The following is a 15,333-nucleotide window of genomic DNA, read 5'->3' on the forward strand; positions in this document are numbered from 1 at the left end:
TCCAGTGACTGCGTAAAAGCCCTCCGGTTCCACTTAAGGAGGAGGAGGTAGGTTTTAAGGCAGAAGGCCGGGCACTAGATGTTCCTTTAACCCCACAGAAGTGCCAGCGACTGGGAAGCGCCCTACCTGAGCGGGATAGGAACGCTGCGGAAGCCACCACCCGTCTTAAGGGCTAATGGTGGGCGAAGTCAACCGTAGTTGAGGTAAAAATGACAGCCGTGGCTGTGTAAGCAAAGCAGTGCTCTGCTAAGGGAAACGTGGGCTGGTAGGATTAACCCCACGGAAAAATACTCACAAAGGAACCCGGTGGGACACAATGTGGAGCCCGAGCCAGACACATAGGTTCGCGAGGATACAGCTAGTGAAAGGCTGACAGCCAATGCTCCGCAACAAAGGCTGCCAAGGCAGCGGAGGAAGAACAATTCAAACCATTACGCATTTTTGTTCTGAAGGCCTTCCATACTGACACAGTTATGAAGCATCAGTTGGAGGCTGCAAGCCGACCTGTGAGACTGTTCTCCGTGCTCCCCCTGGTGAGGAAAGAACACGAGAGGATACAGGCTCAATACGAACACTGTAAAATCTAATGAACGTATTAGGTGTCGCCCAACCAGCAGCTCTACAGATGTCTGTTAGCGAGGAACCACGAGCTAGAGCCCAAGATGAGGCAACACTCCGTGTGGAGTGCGCTCTCAAATTAAAGGGGCAAGGAATACCCTGAAGATTATAAGCCAGGGCGATAGTATCAACTATCCAATGAGACATCCTCTGCTTAGTGACAGCTTTCCCTTTCTGCTGGCCACCATAACAAACAAAGAGCTGGTCTGAGGTCCTGAGGCTTTGCGTGCGATCCACGTAGAGTCGCAGTGCGCGTACGGGGCACAACAAAGCCATGGTTGGGTCTGCGTCCTCCGGAGGCAGCGCTTGCAAGCTCACCACTTGATCTCTGAAAGGAGTAGTGGGAACTTTGGGCACGTAGCCTGGTCTGGGCCTCAATGTTACGCTTGAGGCAGCAGGACCAAACTGAAGGCACGAGTCGTCAACAGAGAATGCATGTAAATCCCCTACTCTCTTCACTGAGGCCAATGCTAGCAGGGTCAGAGCTTTCATTGATAAAAGCTTCAGACTCACAGACTGCAAAGGCTCGAACGGGGGGGCCTGAAGGGCTTTCAGCACCATGGACAGGTCCCAGGGAGGAATAGAAGGAGGGCGCGAGGGGTTTAGCCTGCGAGCGCCTCTTAGAAATCTAACAACCAAATCATGCTGGCCAACTGTTCTGCCGTTAATAAGTGAGTGATGAGCAGAAATAGCAGCGATATCAACTTTAATGGTGGAGGGTGACAGCCTACCGTCTAACCTATGTTGAAGATATAAAAGCACGGTGTTAATAGGGCATTCTCTGGGGTCCTCGCGTTGCGAAGAGCACCAGGTGACGAAAAGGTTCCATTTAAACACGTAAGCCCGTCTCGTAGACGGAGCTCGTGCCGCGTTGATTGTGTTAGATACCGCTTGCGGTAAATCACCTAAACCTTGCGCGCGCTCAACGACCACACATGGAGATCCCACAGGTCGGGGCGCGGGTGCCATAATGTGCCCCCTCCTTGAGAAAGAAGGTCCTTCCTCAGGGGAATCCGCCAGGGAGGGGCTGTCGCGAGGAGCATTAACTCTGGAAACCAATTCTTGCTCGTCCAATATGGGGCGATCAGTAAAAGGCTCTCCTCGTCCTGCCTGACCTTGCACAGTGTCTGTGCGATTAAGCTCACTGGGGGGAATGCGTATTTGCGCATCCCCCGAGGCCAGCTGTGTGCCAATGCATCCACGCCGAGGCTGCCCTCGGTTAGTGAATAAAACAGGCGACAGTGGGTATCGTCCGGCGACGCAAACAGATCTATCTGCGCACGACCGAACTTTTTCCAAATTAGCTGGACCGTCTGGGGGTGGAGTCGCCATTCGCCGGGGCGCGCAGCTCGAGAAAGCGCGTCCGCTGCTGTATTGAGCGAGCCCGGAATGTGAATGGCACGAAGGGACCTCAGATGCTTCTGACTCCAAAGGAGGAGATGACGAGCGAGATGCGACAGGTGACGGGAGCGCAAACCGCCTTGACGGTTGATATACGCAACGGTCGCAGTGTTGTCGGTGCGTACTAGTACATCCTTCCCTCGCAGCTCCGTAGCGAAGCGTACAAGTCCCAGATATACTGCCCACAACTCTCGGCAATTGATATGCCAGTGCAACTGGGGTGCTGTCCACACCCCTGAAGCCGTAAGCTCGTCGTACGTGGCACCCCAGCCCGTGTCGGACGCATCTGTGTGTACAACAGCATGCTGAGCGATCTGTCTCATGGACACACCGGACCTGAGAAACGCGGGGTCCGACCACGGGGGGAATGTTAGGCGACACGCAGGTGTAATGGTTACACGATGGATGCCGGCGCGCCACGCTCTCCTCGGGACTCGATCGTGAAGCCAACGCTGAAGCGGTCTCATATGGAGCAGTCCGAGCGGTGTCACGGCCGCTGCTGCAGCCATATGCCCCAGGAGCTTTTGAAATTGTTTCAGCGGGACCGCATTCTTCCCTCGGAATGAACCGAGGCAAGTCAGAATTGACTGGACGCGCTCTTCTGTCAAACGCGCCGATAAATCGATCGAGTCCAGTTCCATCCCGAGAAAAGAGATCCTCTGCGTGGGGCAGAGTTTGCTCTTTTCCCAGTTGACCCGAAGACCCAAACGGGCGAGATGCCGAAGCGTTAAATCTCTGTGCTCGCACAGCGTCCGTCGAGAATGCGCTATTATAAGCCAATCGTCGAGGTAAGCCAATATGCGAACGCCGCTCTCTCTGAGGGGTTTTAACGCCGCCTCCACTACTTTCGTGAACACACGGGGAGAGAGGGATAGCCCGAACGGTAAAACTTTGTACTGGTATGCCCGTCCCTCGAATGCAAACCGGAGAAACGGTCTGTGACGAGGGATTATGGACACATGAAAGTACGCGTCTTTCAGGTCTATTGCCGCAAACCAATCTTGGGGGCGAATTGAATTGAATATTTGCTTCGGTGTTATCATCCTGAAGGACCTCTTCTGCAGAGATTTGTTCAGAACGCGCAAATCCAAGATCGGTCGCAACCCACCGCCTTTTTTGGGTACTATAAAATACGGGCTGTAGAAGCCCGATCTCATCTCGGTTGGAGGGACCGGCTCGATCGCGTCCTTCGCCAGCAGGACTTCGACCTCTGCACGCAGTACGTGTGCATCGGACGCTTTCACCGTGGTGAAACGAATGCCCGAGAATTTGGGTGTGTGCCGGATGAATTGAATTTCGTAACCGAGGCGAACAGTGCGTAAAACCCAACGAGACGGGCTGGGAAGCTGAAGCCACGCCCCCAGGGACCGTACGAGGGGAATTAACGGCACTGTCGGGGTACCCGCGGTGGGGCGGCTGAGCGGGACAGGTGGTACTGCCGGTACGTCTGCTGGGACAGCATAAGTATCTACAGTATGTGTGTGTGTGACACTGACCTGAGCCCGCTGAGGGTGACGGTCGTCTGGTCTCCTCAGCGGAGAGCACAGACTCCGAGGAGGGTGCTGGTGGTCCCGTCTCCTCAGCGGAGAGCTGGAACTCCTCAGAACACCCGCTGGCGATAGAGGAGAGGGAGGAAGAGCATGTGAATGCCCGCTCACATCTCTCTCGATCCTCTGAAGACCTGGAGAAGGAATAGGAATGCACTCTTTTTGTGGTTTTGTGGGTGCCGGCTGAGAAGCCGGCGGAACAGAAACAAAAGGAAACCAAAGATTCTCCACCCGGCCCTCTACCGGTGGAGGGAGCGATGCCATCACCGTCTCCCGTAGAGTGATCCCATCCAAATCCAGGTCGCCCGTCTCAGGGCCGCTTCGATTTCCGTTTACCACGGGAAGCGGGTGGGGCGGGCGGGGCGGGCTGTCGACGGCTGTTCCCCCTCCGTGGCCTGGAAGATGTTCTAGTGGGGGGGGCGGAGGCAGCCGCCGCAGGGCGCCCTCGGCGAGGAGCAGACGGGCCCGCCGGCGCTGGAGGGCGAGATGCAGGTCGCTTGCGCCGGGGCATGATCTGTGCGATCGCCTCTGTCTGCTTCTGGGCGGCGGAGAACTGCTGGGCAAAAGACTCCACCGACTCACCGAAGAGGCCAGCCTGCGACACTGGAGCGTCCAAGAACTTATTCTTCTCCGCATCCGACATGTCAGCCAGACATAGCCATAAGTGGCGTTCCTGGACCACCATCGTGGACATGGCACGACCAATCGCCTGCGCTGTCACCTTCGTAGCACGAAGAGCCAGGTCAGTGGCAGCCCGGAGCTCCGAAAGGACAGGCGAGTCGTGTCCTCCCTCGTGCAGATCCCTCAAGGCTTTGGCTTGGTGAACCTGCAGCAACGCCATTGCGTGCAGGGCTGAGGCCGCCTCTCCACATGCCTGGTGGGCAGCGCCCGTTAAACCGGAGGACTGTCTGCAGGCACGAGAGGGGAGGGTTGGGCGGTCCTTCCAAGAGGGAGCGTGTGCCGGACACAGCTGCATCGCGACAGCACGCTCCACGGGAGGGATCCCCGTATAACCCTTAGCGGCTCCGCTGGTGAGGGAGGTGAGGGGGGAGGGCTGAAACGGCCGTAATCTCGTGGAAAACGGCGACTTCCAGGTTCTAGTCAGCTCCTCGTGCACCTCGGGGAAGAAAGGCACCGGTGGAGAGGGTTGTGAAACCCGGGCAGCTCCAAAGAACCAATCATCCAGGCGGGACGGTTCGGGCTGAGGGGGGGGAACCCACTCTAACCCTACGGTCTCCGCCGCTCGAGCGAGCACGGCCACCATCTCTGGATCGAACTCCGGCGTCCCAACCCGACCAGAGGGAGGAAGGGCGTCGGGGTCCACGTCAGGGGGAGGTGGCCCACCCTCGGATGCTGCGGCGTCGGTGGACCCGGAGGGCGGCACGATGGATTCTAGAGACATCGTAGAACACGACGCTGAAGTCTCCATCGGCACATCAACCGGCTGTGGATGAGGAGGCTGAGAGCCTGAGGACGAATCCCCCGCTCGGCTCAGCACAGTGATGCGCAGGTCGTCCTTTGAGAGCTTCACAGCCGCACCGTGGCGGCGTTCAGCACTCGCATGACGAGGGTTGCGTTTTTCCCGGAGGAAAGACAGCCGTCTGCGCAAATCCACAAGGGACATGTTCTCGCAGTGAGAACACTTACCCCCAGCGAACGCTGCCTCTGCGTGCTCGATGCCCAAACACGAAAGACAACGCTCGTGACCGTCCTTCGGACCCATGTATTTGCCGCACCCAAGATCGCACGGACGAAAAGCCATCCTGAAAAGGACGCTGATGTCCGGATATACGAGAGAGTGGCTGCCTTTAACAAGGCACAAAGCTCTCTCGTATCACTCTTTTAGGGAAATTCACTCAGATGCTTAGTTGATGAGCGCACAGGAAGGCAACGCACACACTAAACTCAAAACAAAATAAAGATGTAGAGTCGTGGAATTAAGCGAAGCGTCCGCTGTGGTACTGCTAGTCCAACCAACTTCAGCAATCGAATCCCACCAGAGTAGAGTAGCTTCTCAGTAGCAGATACTGCCGGCTTTCGAAGCGATAAAAAGCTAATTTCCTTATTTGCACCTGCTGCTTATATACGCACCTGGCGGGGCGGCGCCAGCATTATGCAAATATCTCAATGCCAAGTTCATTGGCGTTTTAGTAGTATTCGAAGCAGATTGGTCTCTCTAAGCGAGTTCCCAATTCGTCGGTCACGACGTGACGTCGTAGTGACCGACTGAAAGGGAACTCTAACTACAGTCTGCAATACCAAAAGTCACCTGAGCTAAACTGTACATATCACCTGCAAAACTCACTTCAAGCAACACAACTCTAAACACATGACTCAAAACAGCTCAGTGCAGCCAAACACTAAACACAACCCTCACTGAGATAACACACACTGTCACTCAGAACACACTGACAGAAAAAACACTAACATCAAACACCAATACACAAAATACACTAACTTTTTATCTTTACAGATTGAACAATTTCAGTGACTTCATAAAGTAATGTTTTCTTCAAATAATTATTTATTTATTGATTGATTGATTTATCACATGATTTATTGAAATTTTTAGAACAGAACAATTCTTTAAGGTAAATGAAAATTAGCAGTTTGCTTCAATAGTCTGGAGTAATTTATGGAATTACAGTAATGAGAAAAAAGGTAGAAACTAAAAGTACAAATAATTGAGGGGCTAATCCTGCCTCTCTCTAGCATCAAGCCACTACATGCCACCCTTCTCCCTCCACAAACCCGTCTTCCTCGTTCCATTTCCAAAATTTGTCTTTCTGAGCTCTACCTATCATATTTATATAAAAAGTAATATTATATATATATATACACACTGCTGATAAATAAAAATTCCAATTTCATATATATATATATATATATATATATGAAATTGGAATTTTTATTAATTTGAAATTGCAATCAGCAGTGTTTGAAAGGCACAAGGCTGAAATCAATTCAGTTTTGAATGTGTGGTTGACAGTTTTGACAGCAGTGTGTTAGCATTTGAACAAAGTGCTGTAAATCCACAGTGTTGTGCAGGTTGTAGTTAACTCTTTCACCGCCAGCGTTTTTAAATAAAAGTTGCCAGCCAGCGCCAGCGTTTTTCATGATTTTCACCAAAGTTTAATGCCTTCCAGAAAATGTTCTTCTTTAAATAAATAAACATACAATATACCAAATGAAAGAACAGACCCTCTGCTTTCAAAAAAAAAAAAACCTTTCATCCTACCTTTAGTGGTTCTTTTGCAATCAGCTTTTGAATATGGGTAGGTTTTTGCAAAAACACCATATTTTGAGTAAAAAGCAAAAATAATTCCATATTTGTGACGGACTTTTTATAGAGATCCCATTCAGAGCGATCTTTAAAACAGACACGGACATGCAGCAGCTTGCCATAGGGCAATACTTCCGGTTTTAAAAAGTTGCGGAAGGGCGCCACCTGGTGGATAATAGCGGTATTGCGGAAAGACGGAAAATCTCGTCATTGGCGGGGAAGCGTTTTCTCTTAAATGACGAGATATCTCGTCAATGGCGGGGAAAGAGTTAAAGTCATGGGATAAGTGTGTAGAGTTTTGAATACTGTGTTCAAGCAATGAAAAATGAACTAGAGTTTGGTCAACATGAACTGCTGCTGTGCAGACTGTAGTAAGAGTTTTTCACATGTGACTCCAGTTGTGCCCACTGTCGTTTAGCAATCGAAAAAACTGTAAACAGACATTTCATTGTTCCTTTAATATTTCTTAATTGACTAATAATGCTGGCAAACAATTTAAAATGTCAGATATTATTAATACATTAAATTATGGTTATGTTATTTATCATTTATAAATCAATAAATGCATGCATGTTGCATGCATGTGTCACGAGTGACTATCGGGGCGGAACCAAAATTATGAAGAAGGGTTCCGCCCGGACCGATTTACCCGAACACCGGCACTTCCGGGTTACCTCGGGCAATGAAATCAGCGGAAACCAGCGACAGCTGTGAGCGTCGGCGTGGCGAACGCTGATTGGAGGACTCAAGGGAAAAGGAAGTATAAATAGAGCATGTGAAACACAGGATGTTGTTCGTTGTTTCGTTCCCTTGTTGGTGGATGTTGGAGCGGGCATTGTGCCAAGCGGTGTACTGTGGTGGCGAAGCAGACGAGCAATACATTCTCACTTGTGTGTGTACATCTGCAGTAAAAGCCACCGTGGAGCACGATCTCTGGCAGAGAGTCCGGAAGTCGAGTGACTTTGTGGGAAACTGCAAAAGGAAGGAGAACAACATAAAAGGAGAGAAATGACTCACATCGGATTGTGAGTACCAGTGGTCTATTATTTATTCTGAAAGTAGTGGAGGAACAGACAGTGACTATTTGCAAGGAGTGTGTTGTTGTGTAGTGGCCCTACTGTGGAGAACGAAGCCAGTGGTTTGCAGGATATCTGGAGCGCATGGACCCGTATCATCTGTCCAAATCGCCGGTGGCCGCGAAGGTAAACATCTCCCTTCTCAGCAAAGTATATTGACCCAGCGTGGAGGTATGGACCTTAATTGTCACTAACTAAAGTGTGGATTGCTGTGTGTGAGCATGCATTATTGACGTGTGTGCACCTGGAGTGTTTGCAGTGCTGTGCCATGTCTCCTGTTGCTCATACCGACCCTATGTCAAGTCAACCGCTGTGAGGTGTGTCGTGGAGCCGCTGTGGTGTATTTATCATCATGTCTATTCCCCCGCCTGCATGTCCAGCAACGACTGAGATTGCTTGAGTACTGGATCTGAATGCTGTAAAAAAAGATCAAAGTGGAAATTAAAGGAAGTAGAGGAGTTGTGCAGGTGTAAACTAACTGCTGTGTGTGTGTAAGCCCTGTGTGGAGGAAGTATAGGTACCGTCCTGACCTTGAGGAGGAAGCGGAGCAGCCGGGTCTGTTACAGAAACCATCTCGCAGCCCCGTCTGCCTTTTCACCACCTCTCTGGACAGCATCGGCTGTGACGGGCCAGCCACAATTGTGAGGAAGAGAGGTAACGATCATACTCGCTCGTCAAAGGACCAAGGCCAGGTGACGTACAATCTTTTCCCTACTTCCGTTGTAACACCCGCCTGTGTGTTGAGAGTGAGGGAGGAAGAACAAAGCTAAAAACCATACTTACCTGAAGAAAGCATTGAATTAGGATTAAAAGTCATATGTACCTGGATGTCTGTCGATGCAGAGTAGCACGTCTACTGAACCATAGAGCCACACCAGAGCCGAGTTAAGAGTTATATGAACTTGAACTGTCTTGTCGATACAGAGCAGTACGCCACTGAACTGCAGAGCCACCTTAAAGCCCGAGCTAAGAGCTACATGTATTTGCATTGTTCATTGCTATAGAGCAGCACGCCTATTGAACCGCAGAGCCACATCAGGGCCCGAGCTAAGAGTTATAAGTACCTGAATTGTCCTGTCGTTGTCAAGCAGCACGCCCATTGAACCGCAGAGCATATTCGAGCCAGAGCCAAAGTTGCACGTACCTGAATTGTCCTGTTGACCGCCGAGCCACCCTAGAGTGAGTAAAGATAAACTTACCTGAGAGACCGTAGATGCAGTTCTGTACGCCTAGTGAAGTCCACGCCTGCCTGGTACGTCCGTAGGCCTAGCAGAGTATCATCCTCGATGAACCCTGAAAGAGAAAGCAGAGTGGTGGTTATTCCAGAAGCCTTGCCATTATAAAGCCCATGAGGCCTTCCCTAATCTGTCTCTTGTGTGTGTGTGTGACTGCAGTAGGCCCCCGGGACGAGTGTGGACTTCAGTGGGCCGTGGACGGAGAGGAGTGGCTCCAGTGCCCTGTTAAAGAGAACAGAAGAGGAAGAGAGTTACAGATACGGAAAAGGATCCTACTTGTACTTACCTAATTCGACCCGGTCGAGTAATGGAATAAGCCGTGGAGCGGCTGGATGGCTACAGAACAGGTAGTCGCCTTATACCCCCTACATCCACTAATTATTGTTATTCTGCCTCCTGGAGCAAAGGAGGGCGCCACGGGTTCAAGAACACAAAGAAAAGAGTCTCCGTCTCCCCGGCTCCCTCCCCTCTTCAGTAGTGCTTGGCCCGGCACTTGGCTCCTCTTCTCCCGAAGAGTCTGTGGAGGACAGACCAAGAGACCTTTTAAATTTCCCCTCACCCTTATCCCCTGCTTAACAGCATTTTAAATAATTTAAATAAAATTTGTTTTAATTTTACTTACCTGCTTCGTGTGATTGGTCATTGGGGTGCTTTTGGGGACCTCCTCGAGGTGGAACGCGCCGGAGGGGCATTCAGTAGCCCGCTCCGGCTGGTAACACATGTATTTATTTATTTGTTTGACAATATCATGCCAATAATGTAATCTAGAGATTCTAATCCTTCGTTCTGTATGATAACTTTGAAAAATACTGCACGGATTGATAAAAACTGAGAAGTTTTGGAAGCCAATATGATTGAATGGCCGATTCTGCTTTTGACGACAACGTCACTTGCGGATCGTAAATATGGAAGGTATTTTTGGACTTTTTAAAATTAATTAATTAAATTATAAAATTTTATAAATGATAAAATAAAAAATTAAATCGCAAAATATGTCCCAAATTTGAAAATGAAATGCTAAAATAAAAATGTAAACATTATAGTAAATTATTTCATTTTTAACGTGATGAAGCATCATTCCGGCCAAATTGAAAAATTAAATTGATTTGACATTTCATTTTCAATATAATCTTGAGTCAAGACTGACAATATTAAAATAAAAAGGCAAGCTTGAAAAGGAATCTGTAGATACATTTTTTTTAAAGGCTTTTTTTTCATGCCCAAGCAATAATAGGGACAAAATCAAAAGGTAAAGTTCAGTTTTAATTTTAAGTTCTGTTTTCGTTTTAATTTTTAACAAAAAAATACTCGCCTTCATAGCAGATTTTGATGCCAAACACGAGAAAGTTTGCTTCGCGTATAACTTTCTTCTTACAGCAGTGATCTTCTGAAATTTGAACGTGAGAATCAACGTGAGGAAGTAATTTATGTCACTAGTATGGCTTTAGAGGTATTCACAAAGCACAAATATGACAGATTTCCTAAGTCACCAACGTGTCTGGCGCTGAATACCTGCTGGGAACACAGCTGTGGGAAAAAAGCGCTTGTGCGTACATACATCATTTTGTCACAAACCTATAATAAGGCTTTTTGGATAATATTTTTCAAACAATATTAATAATCATTGCCATATTTTTTCTGAGATTGCCCTTTGTGTCCTGTTGAAAATTGAAACAGCAATGATCAAATCATAGCGTAACCGCTTGGGCGCTGCAGTCACCAAGTCTGACTTAAAGTATATATGCATTACATTTAAAGCCATTCGAAGGGGGCAGACCCTTCAGAAGGAAACAATGACTTCATATTACAGTCAGGCAATAAAAAGCAGTTGTGAACGCATCCCAGATCACCCCGCTCTAAGCAGGTAAACATGATAGCAGGGAATGTGTAAAAACACTCAATATTATCTTAGAGATAAGGTGCTCACCCCTTCAGTTTAGTTTCCCCTGCTGATTTTACCCATGAATGAACAATGAACAAATGCTCACCAACTCACCCAATAAAACAAAGGCACACCAGCCAGCAAATACTGTAGCTATAATTACCTTGCTTGTTTCTCTCATATTGTGGTGAACAGATTCATATGATAAAACAAAAAACTTAAATTATTGTCCTACAGTCCACCTGTTGCCTGTATCTGCTTTTAAACAGATAAAATCTGAGTTTCTCAGGGCTGTTGGACAGAAATAATAGAGATGAAGTGATGACTACCAACTCTGTGAGGATTTCAGATGACAGCAACTCTGAATCAACACAAAACTGACAAATATTTTCATAGTGTACTCGTTATGATGTAAACATTGCTATAACATGATCATTGTTACCAGTTACAACAAAAAGATATTTCTGAAAAAACGTTTACAACTCCCAGTAATTTTATATTGACAGATAAACCAACTCTGACTGTGCAGCCACAGACGTCTGTGTTTATTGGAGACTAGTGCTGCACAATTAATCGCATCGCAATCGCGATGTCAGCCTGTGCAATTATATGACAGCAAAATGTTGCAATTATATTTAATAAATAAATGTGTGGACTTGTTAACACAAACTTTCTGATAACAGTTTGATGATTTTCCTTTCTGTTTAAAAAAAGAAAGAAAAATGAACTAAAAAAGCAGTGCACGTGTGGCATGCACATGTGTGGGGTGCGTCGTCACCAGTGTTGGTCAAGTTACTTGGAAAAAGTAATTAGTTACTGATTACTGATTACTTCCCTAAGAAAGTAATCCCGTTACTTTACTGATTACTTATTTTCAAAAGTAATTAGTTACTTTACTAGTTACTTTACTAATTACTTTTCAAAAACATGATGCACGACCTGAATATGCTACAGTATGCAACAGGGCCCGGTTGCATAAAGCACCTTAAGTGTAATTTTCCCTTAAATTCACCCTTATGTTTCATTTAAACTTAAGGGTGTTGCAAAAAAACCTTAAGCTTTTTCTGTTGCATCTCCATGGCAACAATAGTATTTTATAAACCTGGGTCGATGTCGTGAAACATTTAACGATTACCCTTACCTAAGAGAACCATTTCAGGGATTATACTGCATGCAACACCCTTAAATTATTCTCTTACTGTAGGTAAGGGGAATTTACCCCAAGTGTCATACTTAAGGTAAAAACTTAAGGTGCTTTATGCAACAGGGCCAAGACCTTTCAGCCTAATTCTATTCTTTCTGCATATTCCATCATCTGAAATTGAATCAAATGAAACATTCTCTGTTTTAACCTCTCGACGCGCACTAATTCGTTTTTTAAGCCTGCTAACAATATCTATATAGCCGACTGTCTACAAACATTAATAATATTAATTTAATATCAACATTACTATACATCGTTTAAAAGGTCTACGGGTTTAGCATCAGTGTATGGTCTCTATTTTGAGATATATGCTCTAGTAACAAATGTAGTATTTTGTTACAGAAGTCCAGAGACAACATGCTGAATATAAATGGGACTTCTTACCTTATAACTATCGCGAGTCGAATCCGGTCTGTTTTAGATGTGTGAATAATCCATGAAATCAGTCTAATAAATTAATCAAATGACAGTTTTTGTCCACAAATGCGTATAATCCATGAAATATAGTAGTCTGTTGTTATCAGATTTCGCGTGAACGTGTATGAGATGGAGCCGCAGCGGTCACGTCAGTTTGTCCACAAATGCGTATAATCCATGAAATACAGATATATAGTCTGTTGTTTTACATCAGATTTCGCGTGAACGTGTATGAGATGGAGCCGCAGCGGTCATGTCAGCTGGGGGTTCAGGGATATTTTCAGTAAGTTTCACATTCCTGTGCCGGCTTGCTAGGTGTTTGCTTAGATCTGAGGTGGAATTTTTCGCTGTGGATAGAAGTTTTATTCCCACGCAGAGTGTACAGAGGACGCTGATGTTTTTGTCACCTTTAACTGGGTTAAACTCAAAGTAATGTCGGTACTTCCAAGCATTAAACGCTGCATAGTCTTGTTCTCTTCCGCGCTCCATGTTGTCTTCTCACGTTCAACAATACACTGACTGACGGCGCGGCGCTCATACGTCATTGTCACTCGACTCGCGTCAGGACAGGAGAGAGTCTCACGAAGAGCCTGCTAACGGGGAAGTAACAGTAATCTAATTACTGGTTTTGCAATTGTAATCCCTTACTTTACTCGTTACTTGAAAAAAGTAATCGGATTACAGTAACGCGTTACTTCTAACGCGTTACTGCCCATCACTGGTCGTCACTTATACCAGAGCGAAGATGGATGCAGAGGAGGTTGACAGTGATCTGGTAGCTAAAAAAAACTCTATGTCTGTTGTATGGCGGTATTTTGGATTTAGGATTACTGACACTGAGCAGTTGCTACATCACGTGGCAATACGAAAACATTTCAAGTTTTACAAATACAAATTTTAGCTAAACTGTGTGTGGATTTTTCTTAAAACCCATCAAGTTGACTCATGATACCATTTAGTATAATCGCAATCGCACATCGCAATTTTAGCATCAATAACCGCAATGGGAAAAATTACCCAAATCGTGCAGCGCTATTGGAGACACAGTTACTCTGATCTGTGAGATTCATCCGTCCACTGGATGGGATTTTTTATTTACCACACCACTCAACAAGACTGAATCCGTTGAAACTACAGGAACTAAAACAATCAGATCTTTGCGAGTCTCTGCTGGAGGAGAGTACAAGTGCAGAGCCAGAAAAAGAGAAGACGTTAATGTTTTAACACAATACAGTAAACCAATAACAGTGACAGTACAGAGTAAGTATTTATACTCACATAATTCACTTTGTTCTGAAAACACAATGTCAGTTATTTCACTAAACGGGTGTCTATTACAGTTACTGAGGAAAAAAAATGTAGTCCTTTGGTTTGAATATGCAATTATGTAAGAAAAATTTATACAAAACATTATCCTAAACAGTTTCCATGTTTTAAATAGTTCAAAATTATATTCTATTAAATTCCATTCAAGATGCCATAGAATGTAAAACTGTATTTATCTAGGCATGGATAAATAATGAGAGTGATGCAGTAATGACATAGAGCCTTCTTATGTAAACCTTGTGCATGCAAAATACCGCTGGAAAACAGACCAATATCAACATAACACAGACTGTGACATTACAGTGGCGATCTACACCCCAACATTAAATTATACATTAAATTAGTAACAATGTTGTTACAATGCCAAAAAAATGCTATTTGATCTTATGTATAAATGTTGTTCTGAGATTGTAATTTTATAATCATGTGTGGGTTTATTTTAAAGTTCATGGTGCGATGGTTAAAAAGGTCTAATACTATCAAAGTTTAGAACTTAAGACTTAATCTGTACTCCTGCGATTGGTGTCACCTCCTAAAGAGATATAGATAACAGATTGTTAACATTCCCATTTGGTGCTTCTTCGGGTCACAAGAACCTAACTAACCAAATCCTGGTTTGGGAAGTTAAGGATTCTTGTCTCATCTGTGTATATAAGGTGGCTTGGCAAAGAGACTCTGGGAGGATTCTGTAACCAGAAGCTCCCACACTATGTGTGCATTAAAACATAATGGAAGAAATCTTTAACAAGAATCTTCCTACACCACTTGGTGTGTAATATATCCATTTTGGAAGTACTCTGTAGCCAGTGTCTATTGCCAGGTATGACTTTGTAATTTTTGCAACTGTTGATCATTTTTAATAACTGGAATTGAATCATATTTTGTATTGTATTTTTTAATTGATGTTTATATCTGGAACCTGCCTGGTATAATAAAATTGTTACATTTGATTCATTTAAATTCATTAGAACAATTTGACAAGTTTGTGTCTGTGAGATACGCAACAGACGACATACTCTGTGCGATATCGTGTCCCTAATGAATGAATAACTAAGATTATGAGAATTTATAAATAATCAATTATCTAAATTATGATCAACAGATAATTGATATTATGCACCAAATTCCTACACTTTAAAAAATATTGGGTTGTTTTTAACCCTGAGCTGGGTAACTATAGGACAGAACACATTTCTGGGTTAAAGTGACCCAAATAATGGGTTGTTTTAACCCAACTGCTGGGTTGTTTCAACATGGTTGATTAACAATAAACCAGCAGTTGGGTTAAAACAACCCATTTATTGGGTCATTTTAACTCAGAAATGTGTTCTGTCCTAAATATTT

At 45.5% G+C, this 15,333-nt stretch overlaps 1 protein-coding gene across 1 annotated transcript in view; it reads left to right on the plus strand.

The window, feature by feature from the left end:
- LOC135733739 (Fc receptor-like protein 5) overlaps window positions 1-15,333 on the plus strand; it is a 68,433-nt gene that overhangs the window by 47,214 nt on the left and 5,886 nt on the right. Inside the window, exon 10 of the mRNA XM_073813739.1 lies at window positions 8,606-8,617. Coding sequence (XP_073669840.1) covers window positions 8,606-8,617 — 12 coding nt within the window. The remainder of the gene's footprint in view (window positions 1-8,605; window positions 8,618-15,333) is intronic.

The sequence above is a fragment of the Paramisgurnus dabryanus genome, chromosome 3 (assembly GCF_030506205.2).
Source record: "Paramisgurnus dabryanus chromosome 3, PD_genome_1.1, whole genome shotgun sequence".
NCBI lineage: Eukaryota > Metazoa > Chordata > Actinopteri > Cypriniformes > Cobitidae > Paramisgurnus > Paramisgurnus dabryanus.